Source organism: Myiozetetes cayanensis, unplaced genomic scaffold (assembly GCF_022539395.1).
Source record: "Myiozetetes cayanensis isolate MyiCay16 unplaced genomic scaffold, myiCay2020 scf17, whole genome shotgun sequence".
NCBI lineage: Eukaryota > Metazoa > Chordata > Aves > Passeriformes > Tyrannidae > Myiozetetes > Myiozetetes cayanensis.
The window spans coordinates 12,413,318-12,425,357 of record NW_026087378.1 but is presented as its reverse complement, the minus strand read 5'-3'; the positions used below and the strand labels follow the sequence as shown (position 1 = coordinate 12,425,357).

The window sequence follows — 12,040 nt, the reverse complement described above, 5'->3', positions numbered from 1 at the left end:
AAAGTGAACAGTTTAGAGGACATTTAGTCTCTGTGGGTTAAGCCAACACGACTGATTTTGATGTCATTTACCCACCAGGGAGGGGAAAGATTCACATCACAGCATCAAAAGAGGTCATGTTCATCAGAGAGCAGATGCAACTTTATTTTCTGTAAGGGCTCATTAATTCTTTTAAACAGTGTGTCCCAAAACACGGAGGCCCTTGGGTTGCGAAGTAGGATGCCCAAGTTTTATCTGGGTTTGTGACTCACCTTCCCTGCCCTGATTCTCTGGTATGAGCTGTCTAAAGCTGCACCCACGGAATGAGAAGGCTCCAGTCAGCTGCTCCCTTCTCACCCCAGTGCTTGGTGTCCCTGTGGGGTGAGACCACAGAGGCTGAGGGGGCAGCAGAGCAGACCCAGCACATCATTTACTGTTAATCCATATCTCCACAGCCCCTCTCCTTTGTGCTGTGTTGCTCAAAACTACAGCCAAGCCGAGTAAATAATCACATCTTAAAAACTGTGTGGTGAAACAAGCTGTGTTCTGTGTAAATGATCTTTTTCATGTGTGCCCGATTTTCCACAGTATTTACAACAAAGTCAGTGTCTTTAACACCACATGTCCTACTTATTTCTCAAACAGTACTCCAAAAAAAGGATAATCCCATGCAGAGGAAGCTGAAACATAGTGCAAAAAGCAACTGGGTGTACATCTAATAATGGCTTCCAGATGTGAATTCGTTTCAGAACCCATGACAAAAAGCTTCAGAAGCTTTAAAATTTGTTTGAAGTCCTGTAGGCCCAGAGTCACATGAAATCTCATTTTATCAGATTCCCAAAAGGATGTTTTTCATGCAAAACCTGTGAGATCCTCATGAGGACCTTGCCAGAGGCCAAAGTCTCAATACAATCCTAAAGGTGTTGAGTCTTTTTTTTTTCTTTTTTTTTTCTCTTTCTGAAGACATTTCGGTGAGAAAAACATCCCTGGTAATTCTGCAGTGTTTGCTCTGATTCACAGAGGAGCTGTTATCTCTTTTTAGTTTAGTTTGATTCCTGGCAGCTTTTATTTGAAAGGCTGCCTTGATGATCTTAAACACTTGATCTCAACAATGTTCATTTTTAGACTGTTGACTTAGTTTGGCACATTTTCTTATATTTCAGATTTAAAAAAAAAAAAAAAAAAGAAACTTTATGAGTTTGGATGCCTAAATCATTTTTGAATGCCACAAAACTTGGTCTTATTTTTCTTCTTGAGGGTTTGCAGCAGTATTCATGAATCAATCTGCATATGCCAAATTCTGCAGCTCCAGTTCTCTCTGGTAGCACTGAAAATACAGAGTGAGGATAGCAGTGTTTGGCTCCCTCTAACTTCAGGCATTTGTAAAAATGAAAGACATCTTAAACAGGGCTCAGAATTCAAAGGAAAAGTTCACATATCCAAGCTGTAGAAAAGAATTTCTGTGAATCCTGGCACACAGGACACACACAGCTCTGCAAACACGCTCTGATGCACACGTTGCCCTTTGTTTCATTGCTCTGCATGTGCTGCCCTCCTCACCAGACAGATCACTTCATTAACCTGGCTTGGTTATGCCTGTAGTGTCTTAAAAGGCAAGAACACCCTCAAAGTAATCCATTCTGGCTGTGCCCCTGTGGCAGCAAAAGGAGCAGATGGTGGGATGTGATGACTGCGACGCCTCGGACACGTGGGCTGTCTGGAGGAGGTGTTCCAGCAGAGATTTCTCCATGCTACATTAATATTTTAAAAGATGTTAGTGCGAGTGTAAATAAGCATTTTGAGTGTATTAAGTTCAGCCCCAGGTGAAGGAAAGATGTACACTCCTCTGTTGTTTTGTTTTTAACTCTCTGGAGAGGAAAGAAGGGATGAGGGCGCTCATTGTGTTTGAATCTCAAACCTTCACTCAATGAGCTCTCTGATCCCAGCAAAGCACCATGGGCCAGGAACCTCGTCTTCTGCAGGTTTTGTACAATTAAAATCTCCTCAAGAAATGATGCAAGAAACTCAGGGACATGCTTTGACGTAAGGAAATAATAAAACTAATTAGGTAGCAAGATCAAATTCAAATTGCTTCTGAGCCTATTGATAATTCATAACATCCCCTTATTGTATCTAGATAGTCTCCTTGGCTGGAGTGGGAGTTGTTTTTCTTTTACTAGAGATCTATGCAATATAAAGGATTTTTTCTGGGGAACATTTCTTCTCCTCCTTCCTTTATTTTAAGTGATAGGGGAAATTAGGTTAATTATTCCCCTGTTAATTTAATTGTAGTATACTTTAATAAAATAAAACTGGCTCATGTGAGTCAACTCTTGAAGGGGGAAAATAATTTTTTCATGCCAGAAGGTGTGTTTATTTTTAATTAGGATTTTCACTTACAGGCTTTTTTTTTCACATTTAATTCCATTTTAATTCAGAGGAGGTGGAGCGTTTTATGTATTAGTGGGATGTGAGACTTTTACATGTAGGTCACCAGTCTGATTTCCTTCCAGCTCTGTAGTGAGTGAGAGTTGTTAGGATGCTGAACAGCTGTCGGTCGGGAGGAGACGCGTGATGGTCTCAATGCAGGTCCTTGTGAGCAGGTGTCCAAATGAGAGCAGCCACCACCTCAGCTGACATTAACTGGCATCTGTGTTGGCAGCCTCTGCCAAGGAGCCAAGAGCAAGAGGGATGTGGAGCCTGCACTGTTCTCCTGCTTCTCACCAAAGGCACTGCAGCACTAAGCTGGGGGACAGAAAGATGCAGGAAAGGTCTCACTGAGGTTCCTCTTGTTCTGGGTCTGTTGTGCTGGAAATCCAGCCCCTTAACCAAGCACTGAATTCATTGCAGAATTACAGCCTATGGTTTCTTTCATCCAGCAAATTGCATCGTTGTTTTTTTAAGTAAGTATATCAAAAGGCTCTGCTAAGGAGCTAATTCATTCAGCATCACTTGGCCTCACCAAGCTGATGGGAGCACAGTGACCTCCCAGGGAAGGTAAGTGAGCTCCAAAAACCATTTTCCATCACCTGCCCTGGTCATGCAGGGAGTCAGAGCCTGTGCTGGACATTCAGGACAAACTTGGCTTTCACTGCTGTTGCTTGGTGCTGAGAGCACCCAGGGTTGTTGGATTTGGGCTGCAGATGCAATGTTGCAGAAGGTGATTTATGGGCAGTACTTTTTACCAGGAGACAACGTGGAGTGGAGGTAGATGCTACTATTCACCTTCAACCAAATGTTGAGGAACAGTTAAAGAATTAACCTTTCCACTGATAATAACCATCAGGACTTTCCATCACACCTACCATCTCAGTAGTTAAAGACTTACAGACCACATTATCTAATAATCCAGCACTGTTTGATAATCCAGCCTCTTAATAAACCTGCTGGTGCTGTATCCCTGTTGGACACACAGGTACAGACTTCCCAGCAGGGGAGAAAACAAAACTCAGAAATAATCTACAGACACTGCCAGGAGCAAGTTCATGGCAGGATCTCCTCCTCCCTGTGTTGATCCTTGCCAGTTAAGAGATGACCTTTAGAGAGCCACCAGGGCTGAGCAACACACACCACTGATTACACAACAGACCTTGCAGTCACTCATCTTTGCAGCAGTAAGTGCCTCAGCAGGGTGTAAAGGGCATTACCAGGGAGGGCATCTGTGCAGAAAAAGAGCAGACAACAGAACCCAGCTCTTCCTCCCCTGAAGACTTTTTAACTGTGATAGCTGAAGCATTTACTGATCCCACCTGTACTCCACCCTGCAGCTGAATGACCCCCCCCTGCCTGTGTGACTACTTTTAACCTGCCTCGTGGTGGGAAATTTGGCACAGCACACACCCACACAAGGCAGGGCTGCATGGCCTGCTTCTCTTGCTTTACAAAGGCAAAGCCAAGGAATCTTAAATCCTTTCACTCAGCAAGAGATTGCACAGTGACCAAATCCTCCTTGCCTTCTTCAGATGACTAAAATAATTGAAGTCAATATTCCTAATTGCTTCAGCAAGGCAAGCAGGCTTCCCCCTACATCTATTCACACAGGCTTTTTCTTTTTCACTCTGCTCAAGTGTGATTAGATAATGTTATAGGAGATAACAGCAGAAAAATGTGATGAAATGTTCAGCATGATTTCTCTCTTCCCTGCCTGAGCTGCCTGGAGCCCTGAGGAAATGGCGTTACCTTCTTCCTCCCTCAGAGAAAACATGTATTATGAATGACACCAACCTTCCCACCAGTTAACCCTTCTGATTGTTCCCTCTGTGGCACTGACAACCTTCAGCCACAGCTGCATACAAAAAGCACAGCTTCCAGCATAAAGCCCTGCTCTCCTTTGGATTAAGGCTTAAAATAGCAGGTAGGCTGCAGAGCTTGGACAAACTGTCAGCGTGACTCCAGCAGCATCTTGGGCTTCACTTCAACAAAGCAGCGCCCTGAAAGGGACACGTACAGCAAATAAAGCTGAGCTTGACCTCTCTCAGTGAAAGGTGCAGCCGAAGGAAAAAGCTCATCAGGCTTCTCCACGTGGCCCGAAGAGTGAGCAGAGCACAGGCAGGTTCTCAGTCACAGCTGGGACAGGGTGAGTATGAGGTGCTCAGAGTGTCAGGAACCCTCTGTCCCTGCAGATCTCCAGCCAGTGTATTCATGTTCCTGAGTCCTGGTTCAAACCAATATCCTCATTATCAGATTTGTTATCTCTGTATTATAAATATACTCCCTTACACTGTAGATAATGTAAGTTATCCAAGCATTGAAAAAATACCACGACAGTGGAGTTTTATAATGAATGCCCTGTCTTATTTGGGAAAGAGGCAGTGCCCCTGTTTATGTGGAGCCTGCAGAACACTGGAATATGTATCTCATGGACACTGTGGGTATCTGTGTGCATGACTTGGGCTTTCTGTGATAACCACTGCTGCTGCTGCTGCAGCCTTTGAAAAATCTGGGCCATTAAAATGAATTATGATGATGGTTTCCAAAGCACTGGAAGAGCAGACTCCTGTATTGCTGCAGAACCCTGGAGGCTGCAGGAAGGAGTGGGGCTGGTCCAGCGTGGGGGAGCACGGGCAGCCCAGTGGAGCTCCCAGCTGAAGCACTGCCCTTCCTCAGAGTGGTGGAAGAAAGAGAGACACTTCACCCTTTCTCTTCCCCTCTCTCCCCCAGGCAGCTCACAGTCCAGATCAAAGCATTTTGTTGTCTGCCACCCAGACAGGGCTTTGAAGAGTGAAAAGGAAGGATAAGAGGTAGAAGGTGAGAGCACGGCAGGAAAGAATTTGATCAGGCAGCTAGAAACGAGTATGGGAAACAGGGTTTAAATTGCATTCAGACTCAGTCTAGTCTGAAAATTTGGTGGATGCAGCCTCTTCTCATAACATTTCCGTTTCCTGGACCCAGGCCAGCCCACTTGGACTGAGGATGGAAAAAAAACCAAGCAAGGATTTTTTGAGTAGAAATAACTTTGAATTACAGAAATGAGCTCTGAATCTCAGCCCTCCCCACCCCACAGCTCCTACAGAGCGTGAGTAGTGCTCTCGTTTGTAGCTGTGCTTGGGTTTGAAGCTTTCAATACGCAATCAGAGCAGTCTTAGAATTTTCTTCTGCTTTGGGCAAGTGAGTTTAACGTTCAGAGTCCAGCCAAACAAAAAAATCAGCAAGGCTTCACCTCAGCAGGGGTTGCCGTGCCGGGGCCGTGCTGGGGCTCAGCAGGGGGATGTTTGCCTCTCTTCTTACAGGGTTTGACACCAGCATACTGCCAATCTGTAAGGATTCCTTAGGCTGGATGTTCAACAAACTTGACATGAACTATGACCTGCTGCTGGATCCCTCGGAGATCAGTGCCATTTACCTGGATAAGTACGAGCCGTGTGTCAAACCGCTCTTCAACTCCTGCGACTCCTTCAAGGATGGAAAGCTCTCCAACAACGAGTGGTGCTACTGCTTCCAGAAGCCAGGAGGTGAGTTGTGCAGTGCACTGTACAGAGAGGAGGTGTTGGGGTCTCCCTGTGTGATGGGCCTGCTCACAGAGATTGGTCAGTGCCAGGCAGGTGTGTTAAAAAGCTCTTTTCCCCATGGCTGGTGTGAAAGGGCATTGAGGGACCGTGTTTAATGTCACAGATGAACTGTGTGAACATCCCTTGATCATTAAAACAAAGCAGTAAGTGCCAGTGCACACAATCTAGAAATAAGCTCTATTGCTGATAGAGAGCTCAAGAACTTGCCCTTTTTATTAATGCAGAAATTAGTCAATTAGCAAGTCATAAATCAGAGAGCTGGCATGATGTCAGTTTGGTGAAAAGAGAGGTAGAATGGTTTAACAATTAAAATGGCCCCCAAACACTGCTCTCAACTACAGTGTGTTGCCTCTTTTTTTTTTTTTAATTAGTGGAGCTAATGACATAAATCTGTTTTGTGGTACAGTACCAGCATATGGGCTGCTCTCATTCCCAGGTGTACAGGAGTCTACATTTCATGTCAGCAGTGAAGCCAGTCATTACAGAGCCTGTCCTGTACCATCTGGAAACTGATTCTTATACATTATATTTTAGGTCTTCCTTGCCAGAATGAAATGAATAGAATTCAAAAGCTAAGTAGAGGGAAGAGTCTGTTGGGTAAGTTCGATTACTTGCTATTCATTTACTCAACTAATTAAAGCTTCTGTGATTATTGTAACTTTATATGCAGTAATGGTTTTTCAATTAGAGACTAATGTTTTGAGTCGGGAATGTGCAGCTCTGAGTGCAGGCCTGACACTATGAAATTAAACAAATAATGAGATAGCAACACACAGAACAGGTGTCAGCGTGGCAACGGGGTCAGAACTAATTTACAGCTCTCCAGAAATGCAGAGCCCTCGCTGCACAGAGCTTAATGCTGCCTTCATCACCTCACAGGTCAGAGCAAGCACAGATGCTGCTTGATGCCCAAGGCTGCCATTTTTGGAGGGTGACTGAAGGTGCATAGCCAATGGGTTCTTGTCTCCTTCCAGTCATGGGTGCAGTGCAGGCATTCTTTGGGGTTCAGTTTTGCCTAATCACTCTCTAAAATACTTCAGTAGATTCTGTGTAAATGAAAACAGGAATTCATGTCATCTCATTGCAGGCAGCCCTGCAGGATGCTCTGTGCTGTAAGATGGGATCGTGACTATTGCAAGCCTGACTTGATTCATAACTTACACTCCTCTGATGGATACCTGAAATTAGGTTAAATGAATCCCCATCTGGCATTTTCCCATTTAATTGCTAAAAAATCAGGTTGTTGAGCTGAGTAAATTTAAGGTGACTAATTCCCTACCCTAAAATCACCCAGTGGTGTGTAGGCTGATGTTTTTGTGCTGGTATTTTATTGAAACTTCTGTGGGTTTGTGTGCACAGAGCCAGGTCACTGAGGTGTACAGGACACATCACATTTACAGCAAGCCCTGCATTTCACCCTGAGGAGCCTGGCTGACCTCAGATCAGGCTGTCAGGCCCTTCATCAAGAATATGTGTCAGGTTCTGCAGCATCCCCAGCTGCAGCACATCAACTCTGCTGCTCAGGTGGCTCTCAGAGTCCAACCTGATGTTTCCAGATACCCTGCAAAGCTCAGCTTTGCCAAATCCTGCCATTCCCAGGTGCCACTGCCACTGGGACTCAAGGCTCAGGTACCTCACGAGCAATCCCAACTTGGATCCATTGGTTTAAACCAAGAATTAACATTCCCCAAGGCTGCAGGGACTGTGGTTTAGATCCATCATCCTTTCATAGCAAATTTAAAAGATTAAGATGTCTCAGAGTTACAGCTCCTGCTGTTCATAGCTGTGGGAGCAAAGAGAGGATTGATCACTCAGGGTATGTGTGCTCCACTCAGTAAATATTTTGCATTTGTGTTCAAGTGGATGTTGTGTCAGAGGGAGTCACGGCGTTCTCTGTCTCATGGGCGTCATGATTTTCAAAGCCACCTAAAAGAATAAGAAGCCCAGTTCTTAATAGATAGCTTTGACTACCCCATATTTATTTTATGCTTTGCTGTTATTTGCTGTGTGCAATAAATGTCATCTGAGTTGAAACATAAGGGGGTTTGTTCTGGTGTGTGGGAAGAATGATGCCTGTGTTGCAGGTAGTGGAACATGCAGGTAGTTGTAGCACGTGTCACTGGGATCTGATCACAATGGCAGGAGTAAAATGACAAAGTAAAAGCAGTAGGAATGGTCCCTTAGCACAAATAACTTCTAGTCAACTGTATTAAAAAAAAAAAAAAAAAAAAGGGAAAAAAAAAAAAAAAGAAGGATGAAAGTGGCTAAGCTCAACAAATCAAGGTGTCAGGCACAGGTTGTTCCACAAGCTAGAAAATTATAATATAGAGAGGAACTCTTTGCTTCACCTACCTTGAAAGTCTGCCTGCATAATGACACCTGTCTGGGAGCTTTTAATCTGATATCAGAGCTATTTATACAGCAGAAAACATTGTCTCTTCGCTGACTGGAAAATCATGCAAATGGAAAGCAAAACGTACACGTGACTTGTAGCAACAGTGAAGGTGGAAAAGAGAGATTAGTTTTTTCAGAGAAACTAATCTTTAATTATTCTCTTTCCTCCTCTGACCCTGACACAGAGAGCACAGCACTCACAGTCTGGGCAGTAGCTTGGAGAAGGTTTCTGTTAACTTGTATCCATTGATAAAAACGATGACTTTTGATATTTTGTTCTCTCCGTATTTTTCAAAACACAGGACAGCTGCAACAAAGAACTTCAAAGCCATTGCCATTAGACATGTTGAATTTGGAGGCTTTCAAATAGAGTCTAGCATCCCAGGAGACTGAATTAAAAAGTAAACAGCACTATTCATCTTTTCCTACCAGATTTATCTAGAGTACAATTAACTGCAGAGACTGTACTTTTAGAGCATACGACTGTGCAGCCTGATAGTGCTTCTCCCACATCACTAAAGTAATAAATTTCTGCTCCTGTCACTATTTTCTCCTGTATCAGCCCTGTGGATTCAGCAAATATAATAGCTAATGCAAGGAGCTGTGTGCTGGGTAGCACTTATTTCTGTCAGGCTTTTACCTGTGTTCTTCACTATCTTTAGCATGTAATTATTCTCTCCATGTTCTCTGAGGAAGAGGAGTATTATATAGATAAGGAAATGATGCAAAAAAAAAAAAGTAAAAAAAAATATATATATTTCTGGGTCCATAAGACGGATACAGATGCAACAGTGCTGTTCAAGTTTGTGTGGAATATAATTAAATATTTGATAGGACAATATCTGCAGATGTTCCCTGATACCAAACCAAATCATGGGGTGAAATATTTCCAGAAAATGGGCTGTCTGGGTGCCGTGCTCCAGGATAGCAGAGCTTATTTCTGATGACCATGGGGTGACTCGTGCCCAGTTTACAGGATGAACCATCACGTTGTGCAACACTTGCTCCCAGTGATTCCCTGTCCTCTCCAGACCATCACCTGCACCTGGCAGGTTGGAGAGGACAGGCTGTATCTCCCCTGGGATGGTTGGCAAACACTGTGACATCAGTCTGCACAGCTGAATATTTAAAGCTCTGGTGTTATGTACGAATTGGCACGAATTTCCCACGCAGAAAGAAAAGTACCTTCTACTCTTCACTGTGACCCAAAGTGTGAATCTATTCCATATACACAGTTATGCTGGCAGAGAGCCTGGGCCATCATTTATTTTTGAATCCGTGGCTTTTATAGGCAGTGTGGAACGTTTTCATACCTTACAAGAAACACTGAAACTTCTGCAGAAAGGGCTGTTTCGGGGAAGGGAAAAGGTTGCATTGCCCAAGGAAAAGAGAAAGCGTGAGACAGTTTGAAATGCAGAGGGTATTCTGTGCTCACCCCATAATGCCACTGAGGTTCTCCCTGTGATCCTTCCCTGCAGCCAGATGTTCATCAGATAGAACAGGGGAGCTCTGGTGACACAGGCACAGCTATGCTGGTTTACACCAGCTCCCAGTCAGCACCTGAGCACTTCTCCCGAGGTTGTGAATAGTCTGATAAACATCTGGAATGCTTATGAGAGAGAGGACACGAGCACAGAGATGAAAAAACACCTTTCCTAATCAATATTGAAATAAAGGTTTGAGCAGGGAGCCATATCTTAAAAGAACCTGCAAAGGCAAATACATCAGATCTAATTATTAGAACTATTCTCTTATAAATAGTGAAAATGAGTCTTTGATAGTCTTTGGTATGCTTACATTTGTACATGAACTTAATTGTGGTACCTATAAGCAAACCTTCTATAAGATCATGCTCTGAAGTTATATAAGAGACTCTCACTAATGGATGTGGAGTGCTCTCCAAAACTGAGCTGATATACAGATATTTCTGCAGGTGTTCAAAGTTTTCTGTTCTCACCTTCCAGACCCCCATTAGCAGCACTCAAACATTGCAGAGCAACGAGCCTGGAAATTCAGAGATTCACTTCATATCCACACTCTGTGTGTACGAGACTGACTGACCTCCACTTTTGTGTCTTTTGTATAGGGAGTCTCATGACATTTGGGCAGCATCTTCTCATTCATTTTTTCTCTGAGAAACGTGGTGGAAGTGGCTCTTTTAACACCTGAACTGACTGAATAGATGCTATACACATGGAACTAGTTAAAAAACTTACTGCATCACCACTAAATCACTGGTGTCTCTGACAAAGGAGAAAAATCCTTTCTCAAAAATCACTTGCAACAAGAAATTTGGGGGCAAGGGTGTGTTTATGCCGTGTTTCCAATTGAAGCAATTGACAAAGAAGGGGAAAATGAATGTAGTGACCTCCCGTGGGAATAAAGCTAATTCATCTTGAAGGACAAGAGGGCTTCTCATATTGAAGTACATTTGCTGTATCTGCCAAAAATGGTGGGAACAATAACACAGGTTTCTCCTGAGAGTTTTCTTGTCTGCAGAAGCCAGAATGAACCATACAAGGCTGAACTATATTGGTTTTATTGCGAAACAAATCTTGGGCTTCAAATCCAAAGACTTACTGACTCAAATCCTGTTGTCCCTCTCTGTAAAGCTTGTGTATTATTTCTCCTTTTATACATGGGAACTCTCAGTAAGTCAGAGGATGTGCCTGAGATTAGTATGAATAGCAAGCAGATGGCAGATACCTTCCAGGGATAATTACAGTGTTGTGGAAGGACTTATATGATAAACACTGAAGGAGTGCAAATGGAAGGGAAATGCAGAATTAATGAAGTTGGGGTAATAATCCAGTTGGGAAGAAAAGTTTAAAACCAGGAGCTGAATCTGAAAAGGCTCTGTGGGAATATTAATCATTCAGGGACAGACTGAACCCATCTCTAGCACTGTGTTGTCACCCCCCTCTCTGTGTGCTGTGGGTGCACAAACACCCAGACCCTGTGCCAGGGTGACCAGGCTGTCTGAAAAGAGTCAACCATATGTAATTTCTTCCCCCTTTTAGGCAGCAGATAATCACGTGTATTTTCTTGTCAGCATTGCAAAGATCTTCCTGTAAATAAGTGATAAGTCCATGATACTCTCCGTGGCTGTTTGTTCCTGCAGAGACTCGAATTACTGAGCACACCTTATATTTTATTCAGGTGCTTTCATCCCCCGGTGCAATGAAGAAGGTTATTACAAAGCCACTCAGTGCCATGGCAGCACAGGGCAGTGCTGGTGTGTTGATAAGTATGGGAATGAGATAGCTGGCTCCAGAAAGCAAGGGACAGTCAGCTGTGGTGAGTAATGATGTGCTTTCCTCGGACAGCACAGGAATTAGCACTGTTGTAAGCCCTGCCATTGCTGTGTGAGCTGGGTGTGATAACAAAAGTGAAACATGAGTACCAGAGTTACTCCTGTTGCTCCTCTGTGTTCCCATTCAGACTAGAAATGGGACCCTTATTGGTCCTCTGGACTGCAGGGGCACAGCAGAAGTTAGCAGGTAATAACCACTGTTAAGATATTGCCTGGAAAATGTAGTCATTGATATTAAAACTCCGGGTCTGGGGTTGCTCTGCATGATTATTAAATATATTGTTCTGTGGGCTCTGGAATTCACATTTATTGGGACTCCAGTGTCTTTCCAGGCAAGGGAAGGCCT

General features: G+C 43.7%; 1 protein-coding gene across 1 annotated transcript in view; it reads left to right on the top strand.

Moving 5' to 3' along the window:
* Positions 1 to 12,040, top strand: part of SPOCK1 (SPARC (osteonectin), cwcv and kazal like domains proteoglycan 1) — a 251,052-nt gene that overhangs the window by 234,151 nt on the left and 4,861 nt on the right. The window contains exons 8-10 of the mRNA XM_050312287.1: positions 5,709 to 5,930; positions 6,522 to 6,584; positions 11,541 to 11,678. Coding sequence (XP_050168244.1) covers positions 5,709 to 5,930; positions 6,522 to 6,584; positions 11,541 to 11,678 — 423 coding nt within the window. The remainder of the gene's footprint in view (positions 1 to 5,708; positions 5,931 to 6,521; positions 6,585 to 11,540; positions 11,679 to 12,040) is intronic.